An 18,179-nucleotide genomic window follows, 5' to 3' on the forward strand; every position below is an offset into this window, starting at 1 on the left:
GCTTACGGGTATACTTGAGTTGTGAAAAACCTATACTTAAGTTGTTAAACGCTTCACCGAAGTTGTAAAAGGGGGTATTTGTTTCCATCTTCAGAAAGCTGTTGTGAAAACCTATACTGAAGTTGTAAACACGTATAATAATGTTGTTAATGCATATACTGGAGTTGTAAAATTTCTCCCCGATCTTCAACACGTTTCCCACTTGGGTGTGGGCGTGCAAGGGACCCATTACTTAACGGGTATACATGAGTTGTGAAAAACCTATACTGAAGTTGTTAAAAGCTTCACTGAAGTTGTAAAAAGGGGTACTTGTTTTCATCTCGTGAATGCTGTTGTGAAAACCGATACACAAGTTGGAAACATATATAATGCTGCTGTTAAAATTTACCATAAAGTCTGACTACTAATGTCGCAAATGGTATGAACCCGTTGCTAACAAGACACAATTACTAATCTTGAAATCAGTCCTTCTGCCATGTACATAAATGTTCTCCCAAGTTAAATAACATGGAACTACATCAGAGTGTCACATAGACATGTAAAAGGAACCTCCTACTAAGTACTATGACAAACGTCGTCTTTTGGTGGTTGTCTTGTTCTGCTGTTCTGAGAGGAGAGTTAAGGCTTCTTCACGACTTGAATTTTGCGGATGATTAACTAGCCACCACATTAGCTCACGCCTAAACTCAGCTACATGATTCTGCATATAAGACAGGTCCATATGTTAATGTCCACCGTACCTGGCAAATAATTAATCATTAATTACAGACAACTTTCATACCTCATTGAAGTCAAATGTCACATCCGGGACCCATTTGCTTAGCCAGATCAACACATGAACACCACAATCTCTCCTATACATCCAATGGGAAATAAAACATTTAAGTTAGTATGTCTGCTTCTGCAATTCACATCTTAAACTAGAAAACAATGTCAACAGTCAACACAACATACAAGTTGTTCTGTTGTGGAACAGGTGCAAAAATAATATCAGTCTTAGGCTTCTTCCCAACAAGTTGAGGTCTGACTAATGCAATTATATCATAAAAGTTGTCTCTCTGCAAACCGACAACAGAAATCCAAAATATGAGATAAAAAGGTGGAAACATTGGGCACTTGTGATACACAGATACATTAGTTTAGTCCTTACACATGCATGAAGATGAAACATCCTTTTTTCTTCCAATGAATCCTTCTTCTTGGTCTTCTTTGGCATATCATTAGGCAGCCTCATGGAGTCCAGGACATAAAAATGCATTGTTTTTGGCTCCAACACAAAGCAAAACCAGTGAGACTCAACAATTGCGGGTCCAAATATTAAATCACAGTCACCTAGGTTGTACCCGATATGCTGTGGCAAAATAGCACGTTTGTTCTCTGATGCTCGCCACTGAGAAGGGTTACCAAGCATTTTCATCTACAAAACAACATATTAGTTTAATCATCACAACCCGTAATTGTCAAACAAACCGTACACACCACAGGGCTCACCATGAACTCAGCATCAAAAATGTGTCGCCTCACTTGTCCTCCCTCACCTGCCTCTGCCATTAATGCCCTACCGACCATTGTTATTAGAGGGCTACTCACTCTTTCGATTCCACCTATCGTGCGCAATTGATCCCGATCAATTTGTTCATCACACATTGTAACCATAATCCTGCAATGTATACATCATATGTAAGTAAAACAACAATAACAAAACAAGATGAAAAAAATTTCCTGCTTTCAATGTTCCATGCACGGCATATCTTACTTCTGACCCTCCTCCCGTGAACACATACGAGAGACAATGTTGAAAAACTTGTCTTTCTCAGTTATCACTCTCTTTCTCCTCTTAACAGGCTTCAACATGGAAATCCATGGAGAAGTTACTTGACGACTTGGAATGATTGTTCTCTTTGATGGCCTTTGGTCTTCTCCCTTGTCAGTCTCTTCATCTGATGACTCCACCCCTTTATCTCCTTCATCATCACCTTTCTCACTGTCTCCTTCCTCTCCATCCTCATCACCTTCATCACTACCTCTTTCCTGATCATGGGCTTCACCTTCAGCAGTATCTCCATCACTATAACCTTTGTCACTACCTCCCTCTTCACCTTTACCATCAGATGGAAGAATCACTGCCTCATCGCGTGTGTTGTCAACAAGGTCCCTCAGATTTGAACTTGGCATCCCCTGTAGATGGAGCTGCACCTTCATAAGCTCCTCTGCAAATTGGTTACTAAGCCTTTTATGGCTTTCCTCAAGTGCATCCATCATCCTTCGATGCACTTGCTTCAATTCCTGCTAACACATTTGCTAAACAGTTAAACTCTTTACATACTAATGAATTTTATACATACAAAACTACAAACATACCGGCCGTAGATGAGCAACACTTATTGTATCTTCGACCACTTTTGTAGACTTCCCTTTGTACAATAGGCCTATGTTACTCTTTGACTCTTTGTTGACCAATTCCTTTATTCTCTTATCCGTCCAATATGCAATAGCATTTGTTGGGTCATGGTTAGTAGCTTTTGACAATGGGAATTTCTCACCCAAATATAGCTGCAACCACAATCATAGAACACACCGCATTAGCCAATTGAATTAAACAGTTACATTAACATTGAACAACATGTTTTGCTCTAAACATACCACCAAGAAGTACAGGCAGCCACCCACAGTGCAGCACGGATCCCTCTCCTTCCTGAACAAATTCACATAATCTTCCATTTCCTTGTAGAGGTCATTCATGATGTACGTTGCCCAATCATACTGTTCATATCCATTCATAGTTGCACATACCACCCTTAATAACTTCTCACCAACTCTTGCACTTGAAGTTGGAGCTAGAAATGTGCCAAGTGTGACCAACATAAATAATAGTTCAAAATGCTCATCATCCGTCCCACTTTTTATGTCAGCTAATATCTTGCTATAAACAACATTTAAATACTTTCTCCTCAGCTTCTTATATGTGTCATGATTTTCATCAACATCTCCTTTTACCTCTTCCCCAGTATGGGGCACACCAAGCAATGTTCCCACATCGTTTGCCTCAACTTCTTCTGTCCTCCCCCTTAATCGGAACTGATGTGTTGCTGGATCGTACGATTGAATGAAAGCTACAATTAACTCACGTGGGAGTTTGTCAATTTCCACATCCAACAACTTAGAGAATCCTATGTTCTCTATCCTTTGTCTTAAACTTTCATCACTCTTAACAAATTCCGCCAGTGACATGAATTGACGAACAGAGCAACGGGTGAACATTTTCCATACTCTCTTACTCTTCTTCTTCTCCGGCCTCATTTGTTTGGCCCTTTCACTATATATTTTCTTCTCCTTAATAGAGAGCCTTGCCCATGCCTCTTTCGCCTTGTTAGTTCTATCTACTACACCCTTGAATTTTTTCCCTTGAGCAAATTCCTCTCTAAATAAGACATACCCATTCCTTGGCCCTTTTGAAGTTGATGTCTCTCCCTCCAACACCATTTTTTCTGCACATTACACATTAATACAAGCATGTCAGAAAACAATTAGGAACTTGTGATTAACAACATCTATATAGTTATTTATAACTTCGGTATGGCTATTCACAACAGCATTTTGAAGAAAACAAACCCCTTTTCCCGACTTCGGTTAGAACTTAACACCTCCAGTGTAGGGATTAACAATATCTATATAAGTATTTACAACTTCAGTATGACTATTCACAACAACATTTTGTTGCAAACACAGACCCCTTTTTCCGACTTTGGTTAGAACTTAACAGCTCCAGTGTAGGGATTAACGACATCTATATAAGTATTTACAACTTCATTATGGCTATTCACAACAGCATTTTCAAGAAAACACAACCCCTTTTTCCAACTTCGGAGTTACTATTTTACAACTCCGGTGTAGGTATTAACAACATATATATAGATGTTTACAACTTCAGTATGGCTATTCACAACAGTATTTTCAAGCAAACAGAGACCCCTTTTTCCAACTTCGGTTACAACTTTACAACTCCAGTGTAGGGATTAACGACATCTATATACATATTTACAACTTCAGTATGACTATTCACAACAACATTTTGAAGAAAACAAACCCCCTTTTCCGACTTCGGTTAGAACTTAACACCTCCAGTGTAGGGATTAACAACATCTATATAAGTATTTACAACTTCAGTATGGCTATTCACAGCAGCATTTTGAAGAAAACACAGACCCCTTTTTCCAACTTCGGGGTTACTATTTTACAACTTCGGTGTAGGTATTAACAACATCTATATACATGTTTACAGCTTCAGTATGACTATTCACAACAGTATTTTCAACAAAACACAGACCCCTTTTTCCAACTTCGGTTACAACTTTACAACCCTTGTGTACGGATTAACAACATCTATATATACTTTACAACTTCAGTATGGCTATTCACAACAGCATTTCCAAGAAAACAAACCCTTTTCTCCAACTTCGGTTACAATTTTACAACTCCAGTGTAGGGATTAACAACATCTATATAAGTATTTACAACTTCAGTATGGCTATTCACAGCAGCATTTTGAAGAAAACACAGACCCCTTTTTCCAACTTCGGGGTTACTATTTTACAACTTCGGTGTAGGTATTAACAACATCTATATACATGTTTACAGCTTCAGTATGACTATTCACAACAGTATTTTCAACAAAACACAGACCCCTTTTTCCAACTTCGGTTACAACTTTACAACCCTTGTGTACGGCTTAACAACATCTACATATACTTTTACAACTTCAGTATGGCTATTCACAACAGCATTTTCAAGAAAACACAAACCCTTTTCTCCAACTTCGGTTACAATTTTACAACTCCAGTGTAGGGATTAACAACATATATATATTTACATGACAGTGGGTACATTCACCTTTTTTTCAAATAATTATTTTAAGTTTGGCCCCCTCTACACCCTTATACATACTCCCCCACACCATCACTGCGATTCATACCTTAAATCAAACTATACAATTATACTAATATGCACTTAACTTAGGCTAATAGATGAAAGACAATTATTGTCCATAGAGATAACAGTGTCATCGATGTTAATTAAGCTGACAGGAATAGCTTGGTGGCTGGGCTGGAGGAGTGGGAAATGTGAATGAAAAGAACAAAAAGGTAGAGATAAAGTAGTGATGAAACAGTGAAATCATTAACAAGAAAAGAAAAGGTACGGGGCTGTGGGCTGTGTATGTGGTCCACACTCCTGAAAGTATATCAGTCATCATATGGTGAAATGCAAGCAATCTAGTTGGGTCCTCCACTTTCTGCACATTCACTTTGTCATTTTCATCTCCAGAAACTGCCCACTCCCTCTCACACACATTCGATCGACATCTTAAAAGTAGTAGCAGTATCAAATATATAACTTGAACAAACACAGAGAAGGAAGAAATGTTAACAAACTTACCTCTGTCTCACCGCAAATTCCTCCTCTTCTCTCTTCCTCACCTTCGATCGATTGCCACAATGTAGCCGTTCCGTCGTTCTTTTCCTTTCTCTTCTTCGACGGTGACCACCAAACGCTCTTCCTTCGTCTCTTCTCTCTTCTTCGACGCCGGTAGTAGCTTCCTCCTCCGCTCTCTTCTCCTCTCTTCTTCGCTCCGTCGGCTGCAACAGGGGTCGAGAATGAGAGAGTCGAAAAACCGCCTCTGTTCCCACCTTTTGTTTAAAATAACACTGAGGGCGGTTTGGTCTTTTTGTCTAAGAAAATAATCCCAGAATGGTCTGCTGGTACCAAAACGGGATTACTGAAATTCGGCGGACGTTTTTGGGCTTTTGGAGTTGGAGGTGCATTTTTCTGGCATTTTCCCCTATTTTAATTACTAATTAATTTAGCCGCAATCATTAGTCAACCATAATTCCACCTTCTTCACTGTGCCAGAAACGACACATATTCTATTGTCAGATTCTCTTAGTCTCATTCTCTATGTAATATGCTCTCTTCCATTCTAAATACTATACAAGTAACTAGCTAATTTATATATGTTAATAAAATTACATGTAATACATATATATTGATTTTCCCAAAATGTCTCATTCGATCACTGATCCATTAATGTAAACCGGATAATTTTAAAAAAAATTATAAATTTGAAAAATTAAATGAATTGAAATTTTATATTTAAAATTAAAACAAATACCTTAACCAACTTCTATATTTAGAATCTTTGGAATCTGGGACAGTAATTAATGCTCATTGTAGGTTGTTAGACGTGTTTAATATACAAGCTAAAGCTTATGATGATTGGTTATAATCTTATAATATATTACTTCCGATATTTAATATAAAAGCTAGTTGACTAATTTTAATATATTAAAAAAGTTTGTTAAATTAGTTATTTGTAATAAATTTGTGTTGTCTTTTCTAAAATATCCTTAGTAATTATGTGTATTAGTTAAAACTGTTATGTGATGGAATTTTTAACATATACAACAACTATATTTAATAAAAAATAAATAAATATGAAAGACAAAATAGATTGGAAACTTATATTTATGATCAAAATAAAAATTAAATGAGGTATTATATTAAAAATCGAAAGTAGTACAAATTAGTGTGGTGAGAGAATGCAGTGGCAGTGGCAGTGGCCAGTGAGGCAACAAAAAGGGAAGTTGGAAGGTTGGGAAAAGATTTGCGAACGTGGAAGGCCCTAGTAACTTATACTACCTCTGGTCCTTAATATAAGAATTTGCTTAACTTTTATTTTGATTTTAAATATAAGACCTCAATCTATTTTGCGTCTCGTATTTATCTTTTTTTAAGGTAATTCTAATAATAATAGTAGTTCTAACTAATATATTTGATTTGTAAAGATATTTTACGAAAAACAACACTTAATTTATTAAAAACAACTAGCTTAGTTTATTTTTTTAATCTACTTAAATTAATTAATTAATTTTTATATTAAGAACTGGATTAATCATGATGAAGTGTTTGGAGGCCGGTGCAAAGAAGGCCTTCCCAATTTACTCCCATTATTGGTGCCATGGGAACGACCGTTGCCTGTCCTGTGCCTTCCATTTTGCGCGTCTCTATGCTTTGTTCTGTTTGTGACTTTGTCTAAAAAGGCAAACCCCGGGGGCCAGCCACAATAAAACCACCTCTGTACAAAATCATGCATGTACACGAAAACTCTCATCATTGGATTGTCGTACTTTTCCTGTGCCTACGGGCATTTGTCAATTTCTTCATTCTTTTATGTTTTAATCGTTGCCACATTGATCCATACAAATGAACGAGCTCATGCATCTACGTAAAAAGAGTTTATGGTATTTTAGATGGAAAAAAACGATCAATCTTTATTTCTAACTGCGCCACTGCCCCTCTGATAGGCTACGGTTCCTTCTCATTTTTTGTTGCTAGCATTCCTTTTTCTGCTGCATTTTAGCGCATGAGGAGAAAGGATACGGATTCTATCGCACTTGTTTTTTCAGGTAAATATTTATTGCTAACTCAAGACAATAATACGTGGGTAAGAAATCCCCACCCAGTCATTATGTAAGAATTTTATCGTACTTATTATTAGTCACTTCTTCAATTAAGCGCAACATGATTTTTACAACAAAAGAAAAGGCCAAAATAAGAGGACCGTTACTCGAACATGCTAGCACCTGGCAGGTTTCGACTGTACACATCCTGACTCACTCAGGTTTAGGATGGGCCCACCAACTATTACATTCGGTTCCAATTACATGAACTTTTTTATAGACTATAAATAAGGTTTTATAATTAGGATGGGAGATAGTAATTCCCAACCACCTTAATCTTTCTCTTCATCTCAGCACTCAGAGTTAGAAGAGATAATAAGTAGTCAAAGAGTTCTTTGGTTAAATATCAATATCCATTCTCAACAAATGCTAGTTAATAAGAATTGATATTGATATTACAAAAAAAAAAATCCTGCAAGGATACTAATACTGATACCATTTTAAAATATTTAATGTTCAAATTTTATAATATTTGAAGTGTAAGGATACTAATATTAGTCCATCAGCTTCAAAGAATGATGTAACAGAATGCAACTAATTTATAAATATTAAAAGAAATTTAAGTTAACTATTTACAATAAATGGAGATTTTTTAAAATATTTTTTTAATCAGTACCTCTTGGATAAAATCCTTCTTTTACTATTTTTAATTAATAAGAATAGTTTAAAAAATTATGAATTTAAGAAATAAAGTAATATTAAGATATTAGATTTAAAACTAAACCAAACTCATTAATTAGTTCATAAATTTATTACTAAAAGAATATTATATACCAGAAATAAAATTATTGGAATAAGAAGAGAAAGACTATGTACATCATATCATTAGTTTTAACTTTTAAGAGGCTACTCTATTTAACATTATTTTGTTTTACAATACATTTTTTTGGAGCAAAATTTCAATACATCTATTTGAGAGAATTCTCAAAGTTCCTATAATTATCATAATATGCCTCAATTTCCTGTCATATATCATATTTAAAATTTCCGGTTCTTATATCCTTCAAAATAATTTTAAAATGTATAATCTCTTATAATCAGTAGCTCTATTTTATGGTTTACACAACTTTTCTTTCCTTTTATCTTATAAATGTATGACTTTTGAAGACAAAATTATTTGTATTTTAAAATTTTAAAGACAATATTAATTATTAAATAAAAATAATTCTTATGTACGGATTATTTTTTTAATTTGTGAGATAAAATTTTGAATAAATAATATCAAAATAGAGGTAGCAGTCTATTTGTGAACAGTGAAAATTATCATAGATGATATATATACTCGCATATGTATAGTTGGGGTAATCATATTAATGAGAGGCAGCTCATTGACTGGGGGGAAAAAAACCTTCAGAGAGTTAACTTCTTAGATGGAACAAGGCAGGGGTTTCCATTTCGTGCTCGATGGATGCCAAGGCAAGGGTGGACCACCAGAGCAGGTCGGACACTTAAAACAATATACTTATCCAATACTACCTCCGGTCCTAATTATAAGACCCAGTTGACTAATTTGAAGAGATTAAGGAAATAAGTTAAGTTAGTTATTTGTAACAAATAAGTGTTGTCATTCCTAAAATATCCTTGCTAATTAAGTGTGTTGGTTAGAACTATCGTTATTAGAAGGACTATCTTGAGAAAAAAATGCATAAATATGAGAGACAAAATGGATTGGGGTCTTATAATTAGGACCAAACTAAAAGTCAAACGGGGTCTTATATTAAGGACCGGAGGTAGTATGATAATTTTTTTTAAAACACCCTAAATGTTTTTCCCAACTCCTTAATTATCCGTTATATTAAGAATCGGGGAAGTATATATATATGTATATATATGGGAAGAAACATGTTTAAAACTAAGAATTGCATTATTATTTTTTTCCATTCGCATTGATTTTCCCGCCGTGCGTGCGACAGGTAGAATTTATTTTATTATGAAAGTTTTACCACTATATAGTCTCAGCACAACAGTATTATAATTTATAAACAATGATTAGAATTTACTTTAAGAGTTTCCCGTTTTTCTATTGCACCAGGACCTTCCATAGATATCATCAGGGTAACTGCCTAATTAAGAAAGAGTTATCATTACGTTGTCTGCGAATTTAATGAAGTAATGAACAAAAGATCAAGATTATTACCTGATGTACCAGTCTAAGAAAACTCGAAGCTGTGTGATCATACCTAGAATTCTGCCATGGCAATACCTCCAACAATGAAATGAAGGGTGTTCCATGAATATAATGACGACCTCGAAACGTACAACGTCTCCATCTGCTTTGCCATATCTAACGAATTTGGACATGTTTGGAATATTTTATAAGTAGTTTTTTAATCATGATTTATAGAACGCGAAATAAATATATAAAAAAATTTTATTTCAGTTTACATGAAACTTGTTTATAAATGTTTTTGAACACTTTCTCAAACAGGCTCTCTATCATCGTCTGCCTAGTAATAAGAAGATTTGGTTTTTAGGTCTATGTTATCCTCTATTGCCCCACAACCAATCCTTATGCTGTCTGCAACTAGAAAACTAGAGTCGTATAAAAATGAACATCAATATTAATAAAACCATGTTTTCAAATAATAGTCACTTTGACGTTATCTATGTTTAGATTGAAAAGTAAATAAATAGCTTATATTGCAACAAAATGCAATGATATTTTATTAAAATACCTAATTTATTACATCTCCTCCTCTGATCCTGTAAATAGAAGGAACCAGTATAAGTTAAAATGTATCTTTTAACCTATTCACAGAATTAATAGAATTAAGTTAAATTTTCTTTTTTCTTTCCGCCGCAAATATAGAATGGAGATGGATGTGGGTTATCCTAACTTTATTTCATTTCTTGTTTTTTTGTTGTCAAAAAGACTTTCAGTAATTTCACAGCTGTTTTCATTCTATTATTTTCTCTTACGCATTTAGTACGCTCATTAAAAGAGGGATAATTTAGGATAGGGACACACAATTTTTACATGATAATGATAAATAATCAACTTAGTTAATATTTTAATATTCATAAATTAGTTAATTAAGTCTTACATTTAATATGTGAGAGAGTAATAATTAATGTATCAATAATTTGTACTATTTTTCTGCTATTGCCCTTACTCCCTCCATTCAAAATTATATAAGGCATTTTTAACTAATGACTTTTTAAGACATCTAATTAAGTTGGAGCTCTATTAAGGGGTATATATTTTGGTGAAAATATTTAAATGGAGTGGGTACCTAGTCCTAGTGAGTCATACTCAAGCCTAGCCAAGCACGTCCAAGACGAAAAATAAATAAAATGAAATAAAAGCCAGGCAAGACCCGAGTGTGTGCTTAAAAAGCTAACGAGTACAAACTGAAGAAACCGAACCAAAAAAAAAAGAAGCCTATGTTCCCTCAGTCACAGTCCATGTCTTGCTGGGGAGATGGAGGGTGATTAAAAACACAATAATTACTATCTATTCTAAATGAGAGTTTAGTTAAATGATCAGAAAAACTAAACATTTGTTTATGAACATGAACAAATTTAATTTGCCAATCCCTACGCAATATCATCCTAATTTCTTCCGCTAAATCGTTAGAAGGACGCTCACCATCACTGCCTCTAACGGAACAAAGTTGACAGCTTCAATATAACCCAAAAAAAAAAAAAGAGGACCACAATTTTTTATGCCCCTAGAGCAACACAAATTTAATTTAAATCATAAATAAGTCTGACACGTTTCATTATTGTTGGAAACAGCAGTAAGGGGGTATTTGGGTGAAAATCAAACAATGATTTCAAAAGTAATTTTATAGTATACGAAGTAAATATGTGATAGGAATTATCTCAATTTACACAAAAATATTATTTAAATGTGCTTTTGGAGTTATCAAACACCCCCTAAGATAGGAATTGAAGCCACGTAACCATCTATTATTTGTATGAAAGTGAAATGCAATGGGACGTAGGTCTTTAATGAGTACATTTGAATAGTTATAAATCATCAATATTATCAATAGATATACAAAAAAATTTCACCGAAAATATATGATATAAGATTTCTAATAAATTTATTATTAGCAGTTCCAAACTACAGTTTTTCTTTGATTTTCCATTGCTGGCTACAAAAGAGGGAAAAACAGACAAGTCCAAAAAGTTGTTGGCATAGAAAGTGTCTGTTCGGAATCATGTCTAAAAACACATATAAACATGTTTCATGTAACTCAAGCTATAAAACTCCTTTTACGTATTTACTTCATAATTTATAAACTATGATTGAAAAGCTATTTATAAGTCATTTTAAATGGACGCTTAGTGAATGCTAAGAACGAAAAGCAAACTGCTAGATGCCTGTTTTGATTGGCAATAAGCCAATAATTTTTTTTTCTCTACAGCATGCCAATAATTGAGATCATTAATTTATTCTTATACTAAAAAATTTCTTAAATTAATAAAAAATTTAAATTTATTCTTATTAAAAAAAATTCTCTTTGTATTTACGAATAATTCTCACCTCTCTCATTTCTCCTTTCAACAAGAATTAAATTGAGGTAAAATTACACAATAATCATTAAATACTGTACAAGTAACATATATTTAGCATCAAAATTTTTTTGACCCTTTTCACCCTTTATATCTTGTTTAAATAATAAAAATGATTATTTGAAGTTTATTTTGATATCTTTGTCTTTATTTTAATCTTATCTAAATATAATGTTAAAAATATAAGTTTACAATTAAACCCCTACCCAATCGTCTTAAAAAACAGAGTCCCAGTTACTCATAAAATGACAATTAAATAAATAGATAAATGAGGGCAGAAGGCTTAAAAATTAAACACCAGGCAACAGGCATCATGAAGACATTAGGTTCTTGACGTAAACCAAAAAGCTCCTGAAAAATATGTAATGAAGGGTGGGTGTTGTTGAGTAGGCATTCTAGGAACCAAACATTGTTGATTCTGAGAATATATATTGGGCGAAGGGGGAGTCGTAAGTGTAAGAAATTTACATGCACGTTGTTGACAAAAGAGTGAGTATCTGGAGATTCTTAAATGCAACCGTATACGCACATCGCATCTAATTTTCCAACATACATTAAGGCTCAACTCTTCAAGGGAAAGAAAAAAAAGCTATGGCAAAACCATAAATAAAATCAGAAAGAGTTAGGCCTTGTTTGTTTTCTTGTTTTGAAAACAATTTTTATTTTTAAAAACAGTAAAATAAAAAAAAAACCTGTTTGACTATTTGTTTTTAATTAAGTGTTTTTTTTGGTGAAATTTTAATTAAGTGTTTTTACAACAACAACAATAAGCCTTATTCCACTAGGTGGGATCAGCTATATGAATCACACGACGCTATCATGCTTTGTCAACAATCCAATCCTTCCATATGTTGTTGACCTGGAGATCTCGTTCAACGACCTCATTAAACATTCTTCTCGGTCTTTCTCTACCCCTTTTTATAGGACTCCATATTGTATGATCTACCCTCCTCACCGGGGCCTCCAATGGCCTTCTTTGCATATGTCCAAACTATCTTAAGCGATTTTCAATCATTTTCTCTTAGATAGGTGCCATACCGACTCTTGCTCTGATATTTTCATTTCGAATCCTATCTTTTCTTGTATGACCACACATCCATCTCAACATCCTCATTTATTTGGACAATTATTTGGATAATTAAGTGTTTTTACAAACAAAAAAAATCTATTTTCAAAAACTAAAAAACTGTTTTAGTTTTTTTTTTCTTGTTTTTCGTTTTGGCGTTTCATATTTTTTTTATTTGGAACAATTGGAAAACTCTTTCTTCTGTGCTCAATGGCTTTTTTTCCCCCTTGATGATTTGAGTTCTCATCAAAGTTTCACCTTCCGGTCTGAGTTTATTTGTTTTCAAATGTAATTTTTCAAAACAATTATCCAAATAATTTTTTTTTGTTTTCAAAACTTGTTTTTAAAAACAATTTTATAAAATTGTTTTGAGAACAAAAGCAAAACCAAACAAGTCATTAAATTCTCTGTTTATCTAACTCTACTATGTTCAATGCCCCTTTTCCTCAGCAAGGTGTACTTTTGCTGTAATATGTCAAATGTTCGTTGAGTTATTAATCTATTATTAGGAAGAAATTGAAAAATACTAAAATATTTAATTAAATATATTTACTGGATATATATATAAAAATTAGAAGATGTAGGCTCTGCTCTTTCACGTTTTTTGGATTTTTCCAGAGAGAAGATATGCATGCAAAAGAGAGTAAATGGTTAGGTAAAGAAACCAAAACACAATAATAAATACTATTTAACAGTTTTCTCCACTGCACCGTTAGTCTCTAACGTCAAAAGCAAGATGATGTAGCTTATAAAAAAAACCCATTTGAAACACAAAAGCTAGATTGCCAAACCCCTAAACCAAACGGTACCAATTACACAAGTCCAGCTTTGCTGGTTGGGGAGTCAGCTTAGATCGAAAAACGTGATGCCAAACACACCCTTAGACTATACTTCGATGGGAGACAAGTGAGAGGAAAATAAGAGGAAGTACTAAGAAAGAAACTCTCAAATATAGTTTAAAAAATTACTATTTTGGCGAGTCTATCCTCCTAATATTCACTCTTTCCTGATTTTCTTTCTATCCAAACAAAGAGATAACATACGTTTGTACATTAGCCAAGCAAGTGATTCACACAATCATGAAAAGCAGGGCATCAAATCCTTTCTTTTGTTCATCCCATGGACACAAACAAACACACCCTCCTAATTAGCCACCATATAGATAACAAACATTCTCCAGCAACACAAGCAAAATACAAGTACCAAAGCAGCACCGATCTCAAGACTTCATCTAAAGAGATGAGATAGCCTCGCTGGCTTTGCTAACTAGGGATTCAGTGATGGTGGGCTTAACAGTAACATCACCACTCTCCGTGTCGCTCTCATCATCTCTGGGCTCTTCTTCCCTCTTTCCTGATCTTCTCTCATCATCATTCTGCCCTCTCCTCTCATTCTGACCTCTCCTCTCATTTCCCCCTCTTCTAGTCTTCTTCTTACACCTCCAACAAAACTTCAACCTTAAAGCAAATGTCAGTGTCACTCCTGATACAACTGCAGCTCCTCCTGTCGCTCCTGCCACTATGGCAAATGTCTTGCCTGGACTCGTCCGGTCGGGGTACTTCAGATCCGTACTAGCCAGATTGGAAAAGAGAAGGAATTAGAATTTGAGATTCATTATGTATAAAGATTAGTTGTCACAAAGAAGAGCAAACCTCAAAGTCAACTTGCCGGTGCGCGTCTTTTCCACCAGAACTTTTGGAACATGACCTGTGAGATTATTCCTTTTCAAGTTACTGCAAATCAACACATTAGAGTAAGATATGTGTGTGTTAATAACAACGTTAAACCCAAAACATAAAAGGATATATGCTAACTGCCATAAGAGTATTTATAGTGGGAAGTTACTCTATATTGTTACTATATACGCATGAGTGCGTTACAACTTACATAAGCTTTAATTTTTCTGGCTCTGCTAAAGACTCTGGTATTTCTCCCGTCAAATTGTTGTTTGACAAATCCCTGGAAACGTGAATGAGAAAGTATTAGATGAGCTAGTGGCTGACAATTAACGTGACCAGCAAATAAAAAATGGCGACAATAATTAATTATTCTTTTTTGCCAACGTTGACAATAATTAATTAGACACTTACAGGGCAGTCAATTCTGTGAAATTGGAGAAAGAACGAGCTATTTCACCGGACAGGCTGCTAGAGCTCAAGTTTCTGCAGCTCATGTATCATATCAGTTTAATAATGAAGGTTCTTAATCGTTGCTTTGCATTCAAGCACAAGAGCAACTAAGAAAAGAGAGACTGGTATGAACTGATAGCACATATATACACTCTCTTTTTGATATCTTCATTCTGCAAGTTTTAAAATATAAGAATTTATCTTCTACTCACATTGAAATGATTCTTGGAGTGCCATTATCGTTGCAGGTGAGACCTTCCCATGTATAGTTCATTGGCCTGCATGGATCTCCTTGCCAACTGATCCTTTTGATACCATACACTTTTTTTTTAATGTCTCGGATAGCAGCAACTGTTATTCCAAGTAGGGATTACGAATCATTATAAAAACTTGGAAAACAATAAATTACATATGTAAATATAAATATTAAACAATTAAACTCATCACCATCTCTTCCATCGGTGGTGGAATTTTGGGGAAGAACTCTGTAGATTTCGTAAGCATTGAGCATGGCAGGTAATTGAGAGTCTGATCTGATGGAAATATTACTAACATCATCCCCTATTTTGATATTCCTGACAAAAGTAGTGGGCTTCAAGTATTGAAGAGTGAAGGACACATTAACCCCATCACTGAAAGTAATAACCATCTTCCTCTGCTGATTCTGTGACTTATTCTCGAAGTCATAAAAATGAAGGTACACATAGTAATCACCATCTGGATAATCCATGTCGATATCCAGGGAATAATTGGCACTACCAGCCTGAACAGCACTACTCAACACTTCTTTTGGCAGTTTGTAAGTATTTTCATCTGTATTACTGTCAATAGCCATAGATGTATTGATTCGCACTGAGTTTCCCATTTGTCTGTTGAACCAGGACCTTCCAAAGATATCATCTGGGTATCTGCATAATTAAGAAACTGTTGTTTGTGCTGAGAAATGAAATTTTACACGCTTCATGCCAAAAGAAAAAGGAACAGTTACCATTACATAATGAACAAAAGACCGTTTACCTGATGTAGGTAGAATCTTCTTTTGACATGCCCAGCTTGGAGCGTGACACGAGAATTAATAAACTCGAAGGTGTCTGATCATACCTAGAACTCCGCCATGGCAATACTTCCAACAATGAAATGAAGGGTGTTCCCTGGCCTGTGTTTACAAGACAAACATTGATGTCGTCATCAGTTGGAGACACATGAATGACCTCGAAACGTACAATGTCTCCATCTGTTGGGTTAATTGTCTCCCAGTAATTGACACCAATGTACAAATCGAACGATGGCATTCCTGTTCTATTAACTTTGTTTCCATATGCGAAGAATGCCCGTACGAGATAGTATGGGTTTTGGCTAGGTGTGGGCACTGAGTAGCAGTTCCTTTTCCCTTCTGGAAAGCTTCTTGATGTGTTCAGCTGATTCCCAATCTGTTCTTTATTGTAATTCAACGATACATTGCGCACTTCGCCGAATTCAGCATCATCTGCTTCGTAAGAAGAGTTGGTTTTTGGGTCTGTGTAACTCTCTCTAGCCCCACAATCAATCCTTGTGCCGCCGTCTGCAATTAGAAAATTCGAGTGGAATAATCACTCTGGAGTTCCTTTATATATTATTCCTCCGGTTCTACATATAGAACCTTTTTTGCCGTGTAAATTTATCTAGGACCGGAGGAGTAGATTAAAAACCTAAATAAATGGCCTATATTATAAACAAATAGCGGAAAAAGCAAAAACAAGTCAGTCAATGCCATGAGCCAAAAGCATCCCCCCAAACGCCAGGTTTGATTAGCGCTAATCTTTTTTATTGCATGTCAATAACTGAGATATATAATAAGACAGAGAAAATTTATTTAACTCAATTTAGAATCAAATTTAATTAATTTAACTGTTTTTTTTTTAAATCACTGGTGACATATATTTGAGATCGGAATTAAGGAGTATCCATTATATTTATGTGTTTTTTTCCCCTTAATGAGTTAGATAATGATGACATATCGGAAGTAACATCTATTAAATGATTTATGTAATTATTACATAAAAATTATTTTTTAATCCGTTTTTGACCTTTATATTTGAGTACCTTTATTTTAATTTTATCTAAAACAATAATAAATATAAAGTTAAAAATATAAGTTTAGTAGTTTACAATTACAATCGTTTGAAAAAAGAGCAGCTGTTACTCATAAATAAAATTACTTACAGATAAATAAATAAACGAGGGCAGAGGACCTAAAAATTAAACACCATACAACAGGCATCATCAAGTCTTGAATAATAACTTGCTGGCTGGGGGGAAAAAAACCAGAATAATAACTTAAAATCAGACTTTTAAACAATTGAAGACGTAGGACTCTTGACTTAAACCAAAAAGCTCCTGAAACACACACACACACACACACACACACACATATCTATATATATATAGAGAAAGAGAGAGAGAGAACAACTGATTTAAACTAATTAATAAACAGAGTAAGAGAGGTGAGATGAAGAGAGGTTTAAATTTACCAGAATCGCCAGTATGATCTGCCAGAGCCTGTGGTGAGCTGATGAGGAGGAGGAAGAAGAAGAAGAAAGAAGCAAAACCTTGCAAGACAGGAAGCCATTGTGGTGTATTCTTGTTTTTCATCTTCATGCTATTGTCACTCTTCTGGGAAGCCGAAAATGGCGGTGGGTGCTTTTGAGTAGAAATTCCAGGTACCAACGGGCAGGGTGGCTTAGCTTCTATCTATTTAAGTAGTATTTTAATTATTGATTGGTTTAATTGCAACCATTCGTCTGCCAAATTCCGTACCCTTTCCTCCTCCACTATTTCACCTCCTCACTGTGCCAGAAAACGACACATATGTACTATATTGTCTGATTCTTTTTGGACTCATTGTCTATGATCTGCTTTCTGCTGATTAAGTTGTTAGATAACTGGTTAATTAATTCAAAGATATTAAAA

General features: G+C 34.5%; 2 protein-coding genes across 2 annotated transcripts; both read right to left on the bottom strand.

Moving 5' to 3' along the window:
• Positions 1–450: 450 nt before the first annotated feature.
• LOC114715544 (uncharacterized) lies at positions 451–1,393 on the bottom strand. Its single transcript, XM_028900412.1, has 4 exons — positions 1,151–1,393; positions 955–1,058; positions 782–854; positions 451–700 (listed from the first exon to the last, which is right to left on the bottom strand). The coding sequence occupies exons 1-4, from the start codon at positions 1,256–1,258 to the stop codon at positions 563–565; spliced, it is 423 nt and encodes a 140-aa protein (XP_028756245.1). The 5' UTR covers positions 1,259–1,393; the 3' UTR covers positions 451–562.
• A 12,723-nt stretch (positions 1,394–14,116) lies between these two features.
• LOC114715529 (putative leucine-rich repeat receptor-like protein kinase At2g19210) lies at positions 14,117–17,861 on the bottom strand. Its single transcript, XM_028900399.1, has 8 exons — positions 17,741–17,861; positions 16,248–16,791; positions 15,678–16,138; positions 15,443–15,581; positions 15,192–15,263; positions 14,989–15,060; positions 14,754–14,834; positions 14,117–14,672 (listed from the first exon to the last, which is right to left on the bottom strand). The coding sequence occupies exons 1-8, from the start codon at positions 17,859–17,861 to the stop codon at positions 14,333–14,335; spliced, it is 1,830 nt and encodes a 609-aa protein (XP_028756232.1). The 3' UTR covers positions 14,117–14,332.
• Between the last annotated feature and the right edge of the window lie 318 nt (positions 17,862–18,179).

Source organism: Neltuma alba, unplaced genomic scaffold, assembly GCF_004799145.2.
Source record: "Neltuma alba isolate B1F8T4 unplaced genomic scaffold, ASM479914v2 tig00011597_pilon, whole genome shotgun sequence".
Taxonomy (NCBI): Eukaryota; Viridiplantae; Streptophyta; class Magnoliopsida; order Fabales; family Fabaceae; genus Neltuma; species Neltuma alba.

Excerpts from the sequence above, each read along its gene's own strand:
- LOC114715544 (XM_028900412.1), bottom strand. The coding sequence starts at position 1,258 with ATGCATTTTTATGTCCTGGACTCCATGAGGCTGCCTAATGATATGCCA. Across the intron at positions 1,059-1,150 it reads TGTTTCATCTTCATGCATGT|AGAGACAACTTTTATGATAT; the intron begins GTAAGGACTAAA and ends GTCGGTTTGCAG. Across the intron at positions 855-954 it reads GTTCCACAACAGAACAACTT|GAGAGATTGTGGTGTTCATG; the intron begins GTATGTTGTGTT and ends TTGGATGTATAG.
- LOC114715529 (XM_028900399.1), bottom strand. The coding sequence starts at position 17,861 with ATGAAAAACAAGAATACACCACAATGGCTTCCTGTCTTGCAAGGTTTT. Across the intron at positions 15,582-15,677 it reads CACCACCGATGGAAGAGATG|TTGCTGCTATCCGAGACATT; the intron begins GTGATGAGTTTA and ends TTGGAATAACAG. Across the intron at positions 14,835-14,988 it reads CCAGAAAAATTAAAGCTTAT|TAACTTGAAAAGGAATAATC; the intron begins GTAAGTTGTAAC and ends GTTGATTTGCAG.